We start from the raw sequence: 15,887 nt of genomic DNA, 5'->3' as shown, positions 1-15,887 counted from the left end.
GAAACTAGAAAGTGAAATAATGATGGTAGCACGTGTGCTTTGATTTATTGTACAGGAAGCATAGTGGGACTACAGAAGTATTAACAAACTAGGAAAATAATAGAACCGTTTAGCTGGGAACACTATCTTTGGGATTTATTTCTGAAATTCAATATTGGAAGTGATTACAACTCTACGGCAGCAATCTGACACGCGAGAAAATTAACTTTCTGCAAAGAAGACATTGTTCACGAGATGCAAATCATTATGTTTGTGAGAAAGCTTATAACTCATATTTGGTGTATTATGATTTGAGCTCCATGCTGTGGCTGCAGCAACGGAAAAGCATAAGGAGCATGCGCGTAGGAAGGTGAAAGCTCAAAAGAGAAATGCTGTAGAATTCTAGCCAAAACTGTCTTCGCTTCTAACATGGCAAAGTTTTGGCCAATACAGGTTCTTTGACCCCCACCAAAAGGGACGAATGCTAAATGATTTTTAGATGCCTTTGAAATTCCTTCGGAGAATCTCTCTGGTCTGAATTCTTCAGCATCATCACCCCATAACTCAGGATCACGGTGAAGGAGCATTGTGGTTAGCACAAGGTCAATTCCTGCTGGAATGGTCATGTCTCCTATCTTGCCTTCCTTGTAGGTATGTCTATGTTGAGCAATTCCTGGTGGATATAGCCTTAGGACTTCATTCAGGATCATGGTTACCTGCATGAAAATTTACATGGACATGTGATGAAATAAATCTTTCCTGCTCTACTTTTAGTATTTTAGAGAAACAAGAAGCAGCATCAAAACATTGCAAATTAATCTAAGACTGTACTGTGTCCTTGGAATACCTTACTGAAAATTATATGTAGAAATGGATACTCACAACTTTGAGATGACTCAAAGCTTCAAAATCAGGTTCACTCTTCCCACAAACTTGTAGAACTTCTTCCCTTGCCTTTTCTTGCCAGTCTGGGTGCATAGATAAGACTATCATTGTCCATGTCAACAGGCTAGAGGTTGTTTCTTGGCCAGCGAGATAGAAAACCTTGCATTCCTCTATTACCTCTTCAATTGTCAACCCATTAACTTTTTTGCCACTTGCATTTCCAAGAATGTTCTGTTCATTAGATTGCAAGAGTAAGCTTAGCAAGTCATCAACCCTTGATTGTCCAGTTCTCATAGCATTCTGTTTCCTCTCAACTAAATCTCTCAGCATTGATGTGGTCTCTGCGACCAATTTGTATCTCCTCCGATTCTTCTTTGTCGGAACAAATCTATAAAATTAGGAACAAATTATTTAGATAATTCCTTTTTAACAAGATTCAAAAGCTAAGTTATATATAAACATTGTTAGTTCTAATAGCCAGTACCTGAAACCAGGAATATACACCATCTGCATAGCTTCAAAAGTCAGCGTCAGCGACTCTTGCAGAAGTTTAAATATCTTCTTTCCTTCTTCATAATTACTTCCAAATGCAACCCGTGAAATGATATCCATAGCTATTTTCTGAAGCTCTGGCCAGACATCCACTTCACAAGTTTCTTGATCATTGACCATCTCCTGCCAATGTTCTATCATCCTGTTGCAACTGAGTGAGAATACTGGTATCATCCCCTTCAAAAGAAATTCCAGGTAATCATTGCAGAAGTTAATATACAAATTCCAATTCAGTTTCATCATCAATGATGAGAATATTATGAAGTGAGCTTAGTGTGGTCTGGTTCAATATGTATAGAAAATCAAAGCAGGGGAGAAACTAACCTTAAGTTTCTCTAATTGGAAAGCAGGATTGATCACTCTTCTGTGTTCAACCCACTTCTCCCCCTGTAATTCTGTTACCCCTTTAGCAATCGAGGGAACAAGCGGGTTTAATGGTGGCTTCTCAAAGTTACCTAGCTTATTAGACAGCACTTCTCTCATTAGTTCCGGATCAGAAATGATCAACCTCGGTGTTGTCCCATACCAATACATTGATATCTTCCCTGTCAAAGACATAACCACCAAACAATAATAAATCCACACAGTCGCATACTGAACTGATTTCATTCAAAAACTGATGCTTACCATATTTCCTAACAGTATTCAGAGTCAAGGGATCAACACGTTGCGCAATTTGATGGGTGAGATTAATGGGTTTGGACCAAGCCTCAGTTATCAGCCTTACGTGCTCCTTCATGTCCCCAACCCAGAGCTTGTAGGGTGTGCCTCTTATCCCCTGTTGCCTCAACTTCCTGGCTAGCCACTTGGGTTTCCACCAAATGGGGTAGGAAACTCTCCCAACCCCATAGAGTGCAAGAAGTAACAAAGAAAGCCCTAGGGAACATAAAACAAGGTCATCCATGGGCAAAAACAGAGTTTATCTTTTAAATTCTGTATCTGGGGTTTCTTGGACTTGTTCCTAGTTTGCTATAATAGAGAGCTCTAGCATTATCCGTAGGAGAGGGTAGTTAAACTTCTTTCCTTTGAAAATTAAAATTATATTTCTGGGATTTTACCTGATATTCCAAAACATGATGTAAGACTTAGAAGAAGCTGAGAGCCGGGTCATACTAGATAAGCAGGGAAGCTTCTCTGCTCATTCCTCTCGATCTATGTTGGCCAACCAAACGTTCATTGAACTGATTTTGACTTGCCAACTGTCCAGTTTTAGAAGGTCATTATTTTTAATGAAAATTTTAAAGAATTCAAATATCTAGTGTTCTTATAAAATTTTCTCATCCCTCTCAAACACGACAATAAAAAAAAATATATATATATATTTTTCATTATAAAAATTTGCACAGACCCATTTAACATTAAATATATATCACCCATCTAATAAAATATTAAATTTGAACCTACGCTCTTTCAGTCTCCCATAAGAATAAAAGTCGTATACCCTCAAAGTGATTAGAACAACTGAGAAGAAAAAAGCATTTGGCGTAATTTCAATTCTCATAGGCAGTTGGTTCCTTTGTTATCTTCTAATAATACAACACATTTAAGTTAGAAGCATAACGTCTACTATTATTTATTTTTGGAATTCAAAATTGGTACAGATTACAATTCTATTGCAGCAATCTGAGACACAAGGGAAAACTCTTCTCCTTATTCACAAGATGCAAGTCAAAACCCCTTTCTGAAAATTAGAATTAATAAAATTTTATTTTTTTATCAATTTTTATATTTAAAATGAAAAGAATTCAATTCTTTTTAATTAAAAAAATTTATTTAAAAAAAATAAAATTAAATATAATTATATAAAAATTCAATTGATTTTTTTTTTAAATAATTTGTTCTAAAAAACTCCGCCTAAGTAGTTTGCGCTTAGCCGGTCCCAAGCCCGGATAAAAGAGGAGGGTTGCGGTAGGTGACAACCAGCGTAAAAATTTCGTCACACCCTATGATATGGATTCAAATGATATAAACGTTGGGGCGTCCTCTACTAACGACGCGCTACATCGGAGCCTGGGTGTAGTGATAAATATGCAAGGGTGTAGGGCGTTCACCGAAAGCGACGCGCCATGCCGGCGCCCGGGTGTGGTGTTAAGTGAGCAAGGGTTCCCACATCATGGACGGGTGTGGGTAAAGAAGTTAGTCCATAGGACAGATAATAGAACAAATAGTGGAACAGAACACAAGATAGATATAGAAAACAATAAAAGATATCATAGAAGGAGACCAATTAGGAAGGAGCAGGATAGGAGGAGGATCAGGGTTGGTACTTGGAATGTTGGATCACTTACAGGAAAATTGATGGAGCTTGTGGATACCTTGGAAAGGAGAAGGGTGAATATTGCTTGCATTCAGGAGACTAAATGGGTAGGAGAGAAAAGTAAGGAAGTGGGTAATTCAGGGTACAAACTGTGGTTTACCGAAAAGGAGAGAAATAAGAACGGAGTGGGTATAATCATAGACAGAACATTGAAAGACGCATTAGTATCTGTGAAAAGAGTTGTAGATAGAATTATACTAGTAAAGCTAATACTAGATGGAGAAACAATAAATATAGTTAGTGCTTATGCCCCACAAATAGGACTAGATAGTGAGAGTAAACAAAGGTTTTGGGAAGATATGGATGATCTAATGCAAAGCATACCGAATGAAGAGAACGTTTTCATCGGTGGAGATTTGAATGGACATTTAGAAAGTGATAGGTAAGGTTATGAGAATGTTCATGGAAGTTTTGGTTTTGGCGGCCGAAATGAGGAGGAAAAAGCATCATGGATTTTACTATGGCATACGACCTAATACGAGCAAATACCTACTTTATAAAAAGAGAATCACATTTAGTGACTTTCAAAAGTGGGCAACATAGAAGCCAAATCGACTTCCTCTTAACCGGGAAGACAAATAGAGCTCTATGCAAGGATTGCAAGGTCATTCAGAGAGGCTTTAACAAGTCAACATAGGTTGGTGGTCTTGGATGTCAAGTTTAGGAACAATTCAAGTAAGGTTAGAAGAAATAGTGTAGCTCGAACAAAGTGGTGGGAGTTCAAAGGAGTAAAGCAAGTGAAGTTCAAAATGAGCTTCTCGAGTCCAAGTATGGAAGCTAGATATGGAGGCCAATGATATGTGGATACAGATGGCATCAAAGATTAGAGAAGTAGCTAGAAAAGTACTTGGAGAGTCTAAAGGACATGGACCACCCTCAAAGAGAGATGGTGGTAGAATGAGGAAGTACAAAAGGCGATGAAGAGAAAAAGGGAATGGTATAAGAAATTACCTAAATGTGATAATAATGAGGCATATGAACAGTACAAGATAGCAAAGAAAGAAGCAAAAAGGCGATTAGTCAAGCAAGAGCACGGGCCTTTGAAAAGTTATATAAGAAACTTGGAACTAAAGAAGGGGAGAAAGATATTTATAGATTAGCAAGGAGTAGAGAAAGGAAATGTCAAGATCTCAATCAAGTTAGGTGCATTAAGGATAATGAAGGAAAAGTGTTGGTAAAAGATGAGGACATTAAAGAAAGATGGAGAAATTATTTTAATGATCTCTTTAATAATAGTCAAAATGGTAATAGCGTGAATATAGATTATAGAACAATAGAAAAGAATGTAAATTATACGGAAGGATTCGATCTTTAGAAGTAAAGGAAGCACTTAAGAGAATGAAAGTGGGTAAAGCTCTGTGGACGATGAAATACCAATTGAAGTATGGAAGTATTTGGGAGATATGGGAGTGGCATGGTTAACTAAATTATTTAATAAGATTCTAAACTCAAAGAAAATGCCTGATGAATGGAGGAAGAGTAGTTTAGTACCTATTTTTAAAAATAAGGGAGACATACAGAGTTGCTCAAACTATAGGGGAATTAAACTCATAAGCCATACTATGAAGTTGTGGGAGAGAGTTTTGGAGCATCGACTACGTCATGATACTTCTATCTCTCTCAATCAATTTCATGTCCGATCGTTCAACTATGGAAGCGATCTTTCTCATTAGAAGCTTGATGGAGAAATATAGAGATGTGAAGAAAGATCTACACATGGTTTTTATTGATTTGGAGAAGGCTTATGATAGTGTTCCAAGAGAGGTCTTATGGAATGTGTTAGAACAAAAGAGGGTATCTATTAGGTACATACAAGTATTGAAAGATATGTATGAAGGAGCAACTACTATTGTGCGCCAGTGGGAGGGGACACAAGTGATTTTCCGATCTCAATTGGATTACACCAAGGATCAGCCATAAGCCCTTACCTTTTTACATTAGTTTTAGATGAACTGACGAAACATATACAAGAGAGTATTCCTTGGTGCATGATGTTTGCGGATGATATTGTTCTGATAGATGAGACACGAGAAGGAGTCAATAGGAAGCTAGAACTTTGGAGAAGTACTCTAGAGTCAAAGGGTTTTAAGTTAAGTAGAACGAAGACAGAATACATGCATTGCAAGTTCAGTGAAGGCCAAACTGGTGATAGGGAAGGAGTTAGTTTGAATGGAGTGGTACTGTCCCAAAGTAATCACTTTAAATATCTAGGCTCAGTCCTTCAAGTAGAAGGGGGAATGTGAGGAGGATATTAGTCATAGGATTAAAGCTGGATGGTTAAAGTGGAAACGTGCTACGGGAGTTTTATGTGATCGTATGATTTCCAATAAATTAAAAGGAAAATTTTACTGCATCTGACCATACCAGGCTATGTTATATGGTAGTGAGTGTTGGGCCTTTGAAAGAGTCGTATGCATCTAAGATAAGAGTTGCAGAGATGAGAATGTTAAGGTGGATGAGTGGCCATACTAGACTAGATAAAGTCCGTAATGAGAGTATTAGAGAAAAGGTAGGAGTGGTGCCAATTGAAGATAAGTTGAGAGAAGGGAGATTGAGGTGGTTTGGTCATGTGAAGCGTAGACATACGGAGGCTCCAGTTAGACAAGTAGAGCACATTAGGTTAGAGGATAGAAAGAAAAAAAGGAGTAGACCTAAATTAACTTGGAGGAGAGTAGTACAACATGACTTAGAAGCATTAAACATTTCTGAGGATTTAACCCAAAATCGTTCAGAGTGGAAAAAGCGAATCCATATAGCCGACCCCAAATTTTTGGGATAAAGGCTTAGTTGAGTTGAGTTGAGTTGAGTTGTTCTAAAAAAAATCATTACGTTTGCGATACAACTTGTAGCTTATATTTGGCATATGATATTTGCACAGTTATGAAATCCAGACTAATTGGATGACCCAGTAGTTGAAACGATGACTCATTGAACCCAATGACCTCACTAATTTAAATTTTTTTAAATTAAAATTTTTTAAGAATATCAATTATATTAATATTTTAACATTTAAATTTAAAGTTAATCGTTTAATAAGAGGTCATTTAGCTATTTTCTTTTTAATTAAAATAATATATAGCGGATTCTATTTAAAATTTAAATATTTTTAATATTTTCATATAAAATTTAAAAGTATTATTAAGATGTATATAAATATAATCTAATAAGTGTTAAAATATTAATTTTAAAAATAAATTTTAGTTAATTAAATTTATTTTATTATATTAAAAATTACATATTTAATTAATTTTTAATAAATTAGTGATTAAATCGTTAATTCCCTGATTGAATTAGTGACCTTCAACTTGATTTCGAGCCGATTTTAATAAATATTTATGATTTGAGTTCTGTGATGTAGCTGCAATATCTGAAGGAAATGGTTTTGAATCATTCATAATGAATTAGCTCTGATTTTATTTGCATAAATGTCAAAAACAATCTAAGCCTTTGTATCCATTTGCTATTAGACTTAAACTTTTTTTAAATAATTATATCTAATTTTAAAATTTTGTTATATTTTTTAATCTATTATTAAAATTGGAGAGAAAAAAAAAAATTATTATAGCATTTGATTTGGTTAGAATATTAGTTTTTATTTATTAGTCAAGCCAATCAATTGAGAGATATTACTTTTTATTTCCCACAATGCCCTCATCCCATTTCTATGCAAAAACCATATATTAATAAATTTATTATTATTAAAATTTTAAATTTCTCATCCATGATTTTATTAATAAAAAATTATGGTACTTTACTTTTTTTTTTTTTACTTAACAAACACTATAAAAGATTAAACTGACCTAATTTCATCATAAAAGCTAGTTTAAGGAGAAGTTATTTGCCTAAGTATTATATATAATACAAACACTAATTCTAAATCAATGTGGGATAATACACCATCTTATACTTAGTATGAATATTTTGACTGTAAAATTTACAGGTAAATACATTTGCAGGTGATCCAATACTAAAGCAAGGTATACTCTGACGATTGGTAGTTTCATATCTTTTATGAGCCATAGAAATAATAAATTTCTAAAAAGGTAATATTATAAAAATTTTCTTTAGTCATAAAAATTCAAAAAGAATCGATTATTACTTGAAATGTTATTTTATTCTATCTAAATCATCTCTAAATAGAATATTTTAATTATCTATATTTATATTTTTTTTTCTTATAAAAATATTATATTATACTTATTTTATTATTCTTATTAATGAAATATCAAATTTTCTACTAAAAAAATTTAAGTCGAGTTTCAAGGATTGTTTTGGAAAATCAATTATCCTTTTTAACCCAATGATAACAACATTCAATGTTTTTATATATGTATTTTTTTATATAAAAATAAAAATTATTTCATTAATATAAATTGTTTTAGCAACTCCGCCTAAGTAGTTTGCGCTTAGCCGGTCCCAAGCCCGGATAAAGGAGGAGGGTTGTGGTAGGTGACAACCAGCGTAAAAATTTCGTCACACCCTATGATATGGATTCAAATGATATAAACGTTGGGGCGTCCTCTACTAACGACGCGCTACATCGGAGCCCGGGTGTAGTGATAAATATGCAAGGGTGTAGGGCGTTCACCCGGGCGCTATGCCGGCGCCCGGGTGTGGTGTTAAGTGAGCAAGGGTTCCCACATCATGGACGGGTGTGGGTAAAGAAGTTAGTCCATAAGACAGATAATAGAACAAATAGTGGAACAGAACACAAGATAGACATAGAAAATAATAGAAGATATCATAGAAGGAGACCAATTAGGAAGGAGCAGGATAGGAGGAGGATCAGGGTTGGTACTTGGAATGTTGGATCACTTACATGAAAATTAATGGAGCTTGTGGATACCTTGGAAAGGAGAAGGGTGAATATTGCTTGCATTCAGGAGACTAAATGGGTAGGAGAGAAAAGTAAGGAAGTGGGTAATTCAGGGTACAAATTGTGGTTTACCGGAAAGGAGAGAAACAAGAACGGAGTGGGTATAATCATAGACAGGACATTGAAAGACGCAGAGTATTTGTGAAAAGAGTAGGAGATAGAATTATACTAGTAAAGCTAGTACTAGACGGAGAAACAATAAATATAGTTAGTGCTTATGCCCCACAAATAGGACTAGACAGTGAGAGTAAACAAAGGTTTTGGGAAGATATGGATGATTTAATGCAAAGCATACCGAATGAAGAGAATGTTTTCATTGGTGGAGATTTGAATGGACATGTAGGAAGTGATAGGCAAGGTTATGAGAATGTTCATGGAGGTTTTGGTTTTGGCGGCAATGAAATGAGGAGGGCAAAAGCATCATGGATTTTGCTATGGCATACGACCTAATACTAGCAAATACCTACTTTATAAAAAGAGAGTCACATTTAGTGACTTTCAAAAGTGGGCAACATAGAAGCCAAATCGACTTCCTCTTAACCAGAAGACAAATAGAGCTCTATGCAAGGATTGCAAGGTCATTCGGAGAAGCTTTAACAAGTCAACATAGGTTGGTGGTCTTGGATGTCAAGTTTAGGAACAATTCAAGTAAGGTCGGAAGAAATAGTGTAGCTCGAACAAAGTGGTGGGAGTTCAAAGGAGTAAAGCAAGTGAAGTTCAAAAATGAGCTTCTTGAGTCCAAGTATGGAAGCTAGATATGGAGGCCAATGATATGTGGATCTGGATGGCATCAAAGATTAGAGAAGTAGCTAGTAAAGTACTTGGGAGTCTAAAGGACATGGACCACCCTCAAAAGAGAGATGGTGGTGGAATGACGGTACAAAAGCGATGAAGAGAAAAAGGAATGGTATAAGAAATTACCTAAATGTGATAATAATGAGGCATATGAACAGTACAAGATAGCAAAGAAAGAGGCAAAAAAGGCAGTTAGCCAAGCAAGAGCACAGGCCTTTGAAAAGTTATATGAGAAACTTGGAACTAAAGAAGGGAGAAAGATATTTATAGATTAGCAAGGAGTAGAGAAAGGAAATGTCAAGATCTCAATCAAGTTAGGTGCATTAAGGATAAAGAAGGAAAAGTGTTGGTGAAAGATGAGGACATTAAAGAAAGATGGAGAAATTATTTTAATGATCTCTTTAATAATAGTCAAAATGGAAATAAGCGTGAATATAGATTATAGAACAATAGAAAAGAATGTAAATTATACTAGAAGGATTAGATCTTTAGAAGTAAAGGAAGCACTTAAGAGAATGAAAGTAGGTAAAGCTGTGGACCCGATGAAATACCAATTGAAGTGTGGAAGTATTTGGGAGATATGGGAGTGGCATGGTTAACTAAATTATTTAATAAGATTCTAAACTCAAAGAAAATGCGATGAATGGAGGAAGAGTATTTTAGTACCTATTTTTAAAAATAAGGGAGACATACTGAGTTGCTCAAACTATAGGAATTAAACTCATGAGCCATACTATGAAGTTGTGGGAGAGAGTTGTGGAGCATCGACTACGTCATGATACTTCTATCTCTCTCAATCAATTTGGTTTCATGCACTGGTCGTTCAACTATGGAAGCGATCTTTCTCATTAGAAGCTTGATGGAGAAATATAGAGATGGGAAGAAAGATCTACACATGGTTTTATTGATTTGGAGAAGGCTTATGATAGTGTTCCAAGAGAGGTCTTATGGAATGCGTTAGAACAAAGAGGGTATCTATTAGGTATATACAAGTATTGAAAGATATGTATGAAGGAGCAACTACTATTGTGCGCACGGTGGGAGGGGACACAAGAGATTTTCCGATCTCAATTGGATTACACCAAGGATCGACCATAAGCCCTTATCTTTTTACATTAGTTTTAGATGAACTGAAACATATACAAGAGAGTATTCCTTGGTGCATGATGTTTGCGGATGATATTGTTACGATAGATGAGACACGAGAAGGAGTCAATAGGAAGCTAGAACTTTGGAGAAGTACTCTAGAGTCAAAGGGTTTTAAGTTAAGTAGAACGAAGACAGAATACATGCATTGCAAGTTCGGTGAAGGCCAAAGCGGTGATAGGGAAGGAGTTAGTTTGAATGGAGTGGCACTGTCCCAAAGTAATCACTTTAAATATCTAGGCTCAGTCCTTCAAGTAGATGGGGGATGTGAGGAGGATGTTAGTCATAGGATTAAAGCCGGATGGTTGAAGTGGAGACGTGCCACGGGAGTTTTATGTGATCGTAAGATTCCCAATAAATTAAAAGGAAAATTTTTATCGTATACCATACGACAAGCTATGCTATATGGTAGTGAGTGTTGGGCACTGAAAGAGTCCTACGCATCTAAGATAAGAGTTGCAGAGATGAGAATGTTAAGGTGGATGAGTGGCCATACTAGACTAGATAAAGTCCGTAATGAAAGTATTAGAGAAAAGGTAGGAGTGGTGCCAATTGAAGATAAGTTGAGAGAAGGGAGATTGAGGTGGTTTGGTCATGTGAAGCGTAGACATACGGAGGCTCCAGTTAGACAAGTAGAGCACATTAGGCTAGAGGATAGAAAGAAAAAAAGGGGTAGACCTAAATTGACTTGGAGGAGAGTAGTACAGCATGACTTAGAAGCATTACACATTTCTGAGGATTTAACCCAAAATCGTTCAGAGTGGAAAAAGCGAATCCATATAGCCGACCCCAAATTTTTGGGATAAAGGCTTAGTTGAGTTGAGTTGAGTTGAAATTGTTTTAGCAAGATGAAAGCGTTAAATTTTCGTACAACGTTTATGAATATTGAAAACCACTAATAAAATCTAACATTTATTAAAAAAAAACAGAGAAAATAATTTATATACGAGATCATTGGTTATAACTCAATCCCCTAGCCATACCCTTCCAGAATCAAGAAATGAAGTGAAGGGACTAAGACAGGAAAACCCCTGAGGTTGAACATAATCGGTGGTCGTAGTCAAATCCTGCAGCATTTCCTCTGAGAAGAGCATAGGCGACGATGGTGAAAAATCATCCCCATTGTTGTTTTTGTTGCCATAATTTAAGTCGTAGGAAAATTCAAAATTGGCGAAAGCATGAGCATCTGCAGGTTCTAACATGAAAAGCTGATGATCTCCATCTCCCATTTCAAAGTTCATCAATAAATTCTTTGGATCATCATTATTTTCTCTGCTAGCAAGCGAAGGTACTTCCATGAAGGGCTGATGGTGCACATGAGTTTCTCCAACCATTACAGATGATGCTGGTGGTCTTGTCTTTACATTATTATCATTGTCGCTCTCAGTTCCATGATGTTGTGAGTCTTGGCGAACAAAATCCTTCGAACAATTAAATGCCTTGGGGCGGAACACGTGTGAGGCCATTTTTGGAGATGATGAAGGTGAGGCTCTGTTTGCAGATTGGATTTCACTATCAACTACTTTATCATGAGCCGAGGCTTTATTGTAATTTTTCAGTATTTTTTTTCCCAGTTTGGTGTTCCAGTAATTCTTTATTTCATTGTCTGTTCGTCCCGGAAGCCTCCCAGCTATCAGGGACCATCTGTTTAAAGATAAATAAATAAATAAAGCTTCGTATATCACAAAAAAATTACACAATAAAATCGATGTTTGTATAACCATTCAGCCAGATAAAAATTCTATGCATTACTCTCTCTAGACTCCATTACACACTCACCCAAAAATAAAATTTCACATAAAATAATATATAAATTTTTAAAATTCAATTTTTAAATAATTAAACAATTTTATAATTTTTTTTCAACAATTTAAATTTTTTTTTAAAAATAATTTGTAGCCTTTAAATCCCAATAACGAACAGAAATTTAATATATGAAAGTAATAAATTTTGTTTTTTTTTAATGTACATTTCACTAATATTTGGTTACTTATATTAATTACTCTTGATTATAATTGATTAATAATATATTTATTAACAAAAATATTCATTAGGTATAGATAAACTAATAAATAAATTAATTTTAAAATGGAAGTATATTATAATTTTATAGGAATTTTAAAAAAAAATTATAAAACTAAAAATATAAATATTTATTTATTAATTATTTTATTACTATTTATTAAATTTTATAAATAAAATATGTGTAGAAAATTTCACTATTAACTTTTTTTCCAGTCGTCCCTCAACTTTGAAGTTTGTTTTACTTCTGTCCTTTATTTTAATTTTGTTACTATAAAATCTCTCAACTTAAAAAATGTTACCTAAAAGTCACTTATGGCAGAATTTTTTATATCTTCAACCAATTTGATACGTGACAGTACTACGGTATAAAATAAAAAAAAATTAAAGAAATTAAAGCATCACATATGAAATTTATATTAGTGTCCCTCTTACAACCTCTAACTCATATCCATTAATCATATTGAAAAGTTCAAAAATTATATTTCTTGCCTAATTAAAGATTGGGTTATCATACCACTCGAAATACCCACAAAAATTAAAACTTTGTAATTTCATACTTAAACACACAAATAAGATATATTTAGTATAAAAAATTGTTCCATCGAAAAAACAAATTCTCGCTTTAAAATAAAAAAACTCATCTAATATACTTACTCTATATTTTTTGCCTTTAAAAAAAGTCTTTAAACCTGTTTGATATTGAGTTTCAGAAGCAAAAAAATATTTTTTTTTTAAAAATCACAATTTTAAATGCTATTGAAAAAAACAGTTTAAAAAAATATATCAAATTTATTTTTAAATCAAATTTTAATATTCTATAACTAATATATTTAAGAAAATATATTTTTTAACCGTAGTTCTAACAGTAATGTCAACACAAAATCGACCTTTTCATTTTACAGTATGACCCTGTCACATATTAAATTGATCAAAGATATAATGAGCATTAGGGATTTTTATGTAATATTTTTTAAATTGAGAGACTTTTAAGTAACATTTTTTCAGTTGAAAGATTTTATGATAATAAAATGAAAATAAATAATAAAAATGTAATAAACTCTAAAATTAAGGGACTTTTAATAAAAATTAGACAAAATTTCGCTGTGTGAAACTATATTTATACCTTGTAAATTAAATGCAAATAAAGAAAAATTTCCAAGTAAAAAAACCTGTTTCCCAAGAGCCTATGAAGCCTGACGATGAGATCTTCCTCGTCTGGAGAGATGTTTCCTCTCTTGATATCTGGCCTCAGATAATTCAACCACCGAAGCCTGCAACTCTTGCCACATCTTTTTAAACCTATATATACATGATCCGCGAGAAGTATATAAATATCTCAATCATATGTGAATTTTCTTCAGGAGAGAAACCCAAACAAGAAAAGTAAATGAATTGGTTGATACACGCATGGAAAGCTCACCTGCTTTTTGCGGTAGGTCTCTCCATTTGCCATCACCATGGACTTGAATGTAATCTGCAAGAAGTTTGTCTTCATGGGCAGTCCATGCACCTCTGTTCAACCCAGCATCCTTAGCACAACAAGGCCTCCGCCCCATCTGTATGTGTATACTTCCCCCCTCTCAGAACTGAACAAAAACTATTTCCCAGTGTCTTATGTTTCCTTTAACCTAGGAGAAGACATGATATGATACTTATAGGACCAGAACTTTATGAAGGGGTCCAATCAACCTTCAAATTATTACATGATTACAAAAAAAGAACAAGCTGTAAGTTAAAAACCAGGAAAGAGAAAAGAAAAGAACATTTTTTGTTTTGGTTGTACGCAAGGACTTGAGAGTTGGGACCATTTGTTCTGGGGACGAGGGGCAGCCAGAATCCGCACGTGATTTTTAATCATTTAAATATTAGATTTTTCTATGGGATGCCATTTTTGTCCTTGAATATTTTTATTGATGTCCAATCTTACTCATTTTTAAATTTCTTGATCTAATTTACTCAAATCTTTTAAGTCTATTCTCTATAGAAATAGTGCATAAGATATTTTTTTAAATATTTTTTAATATTCATAAATAAAAATATGGGTTAATTACTTTCATAGAAAAGAGGAATTAATTTAAACTTAAATATAAAAATTTAAATTAATGACAAAAGTTTAAAAATAGACAAAATTAAACATAAACAAAAAAATTTAAGGGCAAAAATGAACTTTCCTCCCCTTCCTAAGCCATCACCCCAAGCAAGTTGCACCACTTGTAACATTGTCACTTTCTAACATTATTTAAGTAATGCAAACAAACAAAAATTATGATATTTTTTTTAAATTCTGTTATATATAATTAAATTCAAATATGAAATTTTATAATTTTAAAAATAAAATTAATATTAATAAAATAATTATTGCTGTCATTATCTATTTTCATTTCTTTAAAAGTTACATATAATTGTTTGTCATAGCAGTGTCTCTCAATTTTGCCTCTTTGGATCAACTGCAAAACAAAATGTCAAATGAAACGAACGGCTATACAAGTTTTTTAAAAACATTAGAACTGTTAAGGTATGATTTAATTTTTTTGTGGAATTTGGAAAAGATTTTTTTTAATTTAAATAGTAGAAATTTTTTTAATAAAATAAAAAATTATTTTTTATGTAGAATATAAACTTTATTTCAGTGTTAATTTTATTTGTGTATGATTTCTATGAGAATAAAATTGAGACTAAGACTTCGTTCGATAATATTAATTATTCTAATAACTGTTAACTGTTTTAGTAACTGTCAGCTATTTTATTAGCTGTTATATCAAACACAATATATAGTCATTTCCTCCACATACTCATCAACATAAAAATAAATCATCCAATCCATCAAACATGTCCCAAAATAATAATTTAGTTTAAATCAAATAAACATTTCTAACACATAGATTTAACAAGTTTATACAAATAATTGACTGTTAACCTCAAAAATATCCTGTAAAATATCAATTTTAACCATAATCCTTATAACTATCTAAAACTAATGCAAGTGAAATGCAACATCAACAACATTTTCACATCATAGCATCAAAAAGGTAATTTGGAGCACTGTATCAATCATAACATATGGGTCCATAGTCCACACCACATCACCAAATTACCACAACAACATCCATGGCACATCAATAGTTATGAATGCAACATAAATGTTTAACTACATAAATATATGCATATAAGTGATGCATGGGCATGCTTGAACATATAATAATATCGAAATTACAATTAAAATTAATATTCTACTTTTATTACAATCATTTAATAAATTTGACTCAATACAAACAAAGATATCCACAATCCATATATCCACAACTCAATCCA

General features: G+C 33.5%; 2 protein-coding genes across 2 annotated transcripts; both read right to left on the bottom strand.

Moving 5' to 3' along the window:
* Nucleotides 1-108: 108 nt before the first annotated feature.
* Nucleotides 109-2,706, bottom strand: LOC110670013 (cytochrome P450 CYP72A616). The gene is made up of 5 exons (XM_021831937.2): nt 2,044-2,706; nt 1,741-1,961; nt 1,349-1,593; nt 862-1,252; nt 109-695 (listed from the first exon to the last, which is right to left on the bottom strand). Exons 1-5 carry the CDS (start codon nt 2,318-2,320, stop codon nt 270-272), a joined length of 1,560 nt encoding a protein of 519 aa, XP_021687629.2. The 5' UTR covers nt 2,321-2,706; the 3' UTR covers nt 109-269.
* An 8,246-nt stretch (nt 2,707-10,952) lies between these two features.
* LOC110670022 (transcription factor MYB1-like) lies at nt 10,953-14,376 on the bottom strand. The gene is made up of 3 exons (XM_058129760.1): nt 13,996-14,376; nt 13,745-13,874; nt 10,953-12,194 (listed from the first exon to the last, which is right to left on the bottom strand). The coding sequence occupies exons 1-3, from the start codon at nt 14,129-14,131 to the stop codon at nt 11,516-11,518; spliced, it is 945 nt and encodes a 314-aa protein (XP_057985743.1). The 5' UTR covers nt 14,132-14,376; the 3' UTR covers nt 10,953-11,515.
* Nucleotides 14,377-15,887: the final 1,511 nt, after the last annotated feature.

Source organism: Hevea brasiliensis, chromosome 11 (assembly GCF_030052815.1).
Source record: "Hevea brasiliensis isolate MT/VB/25A 57/8 chromosome 11, ASM3005281v1, whole genome shotgun sequence".
In the NCBI taxonomy this organism is placed as follows: domain Eukaryota; kingdom Viridiplantae; phylum Streptophyta; class Magnoliopsida; order Malpighiales; family Euphorbiaceae; genus Hevea; species Hevea brasiliensis.
Note: the sequence above shows the minus strand (reverse complement) of the source record. Positions and strands in the feature narration are given on the sequence as shown.

Excerpts from the sequence above, each read along its gene's own strand:
- LOC110670022 (XM_058129760.1), bottom strand. The coding sequence starts at position 14,131 with ATGGGGCGGAGGCCTTGTTGTGCTAAGGATGCTGGGTTGAACAGAGGT. Across the intron at positions 13,875-13,995 it reads AGACCTACCGCAAAAAGCAG|GTTTAAAAAGATGTGGCAAG; the intron begins GTGAGCTTTCCA and ends ATGTATATATAG. Across the intron at positions 12,195-13,744 it reads CATAGGCTCTTGGGAAACAG|ATGGTCCCTGATAGCTGGGA; the intron begins GTTTTTTTACTT and ends ATCTTTAAACAG.
- LOC110670013 (XM_021831937.2), bottom strand. The coding sequence starts at position 2,320 with ATGGATGACCTTGTTTTATGTTCCCTAGGGCTTTCTTTGTTACTTCTT. Across the intron at positions 1,594-1,740 it reads TCCAATTAGAGAAACTTAAG|GGGATGATACCAGTATTCTC; the intron begins GTTAGTTTCTCC and ends TTTCTTTTGAAG. Across the intron at positions 1,253-1,348 it reads GTGTATATTCCTGGTTTCAG|ATTTGTTCCGACAAAGAAGA; the intron begins GTACTGGCTATT and ends CTAATTTTATAG.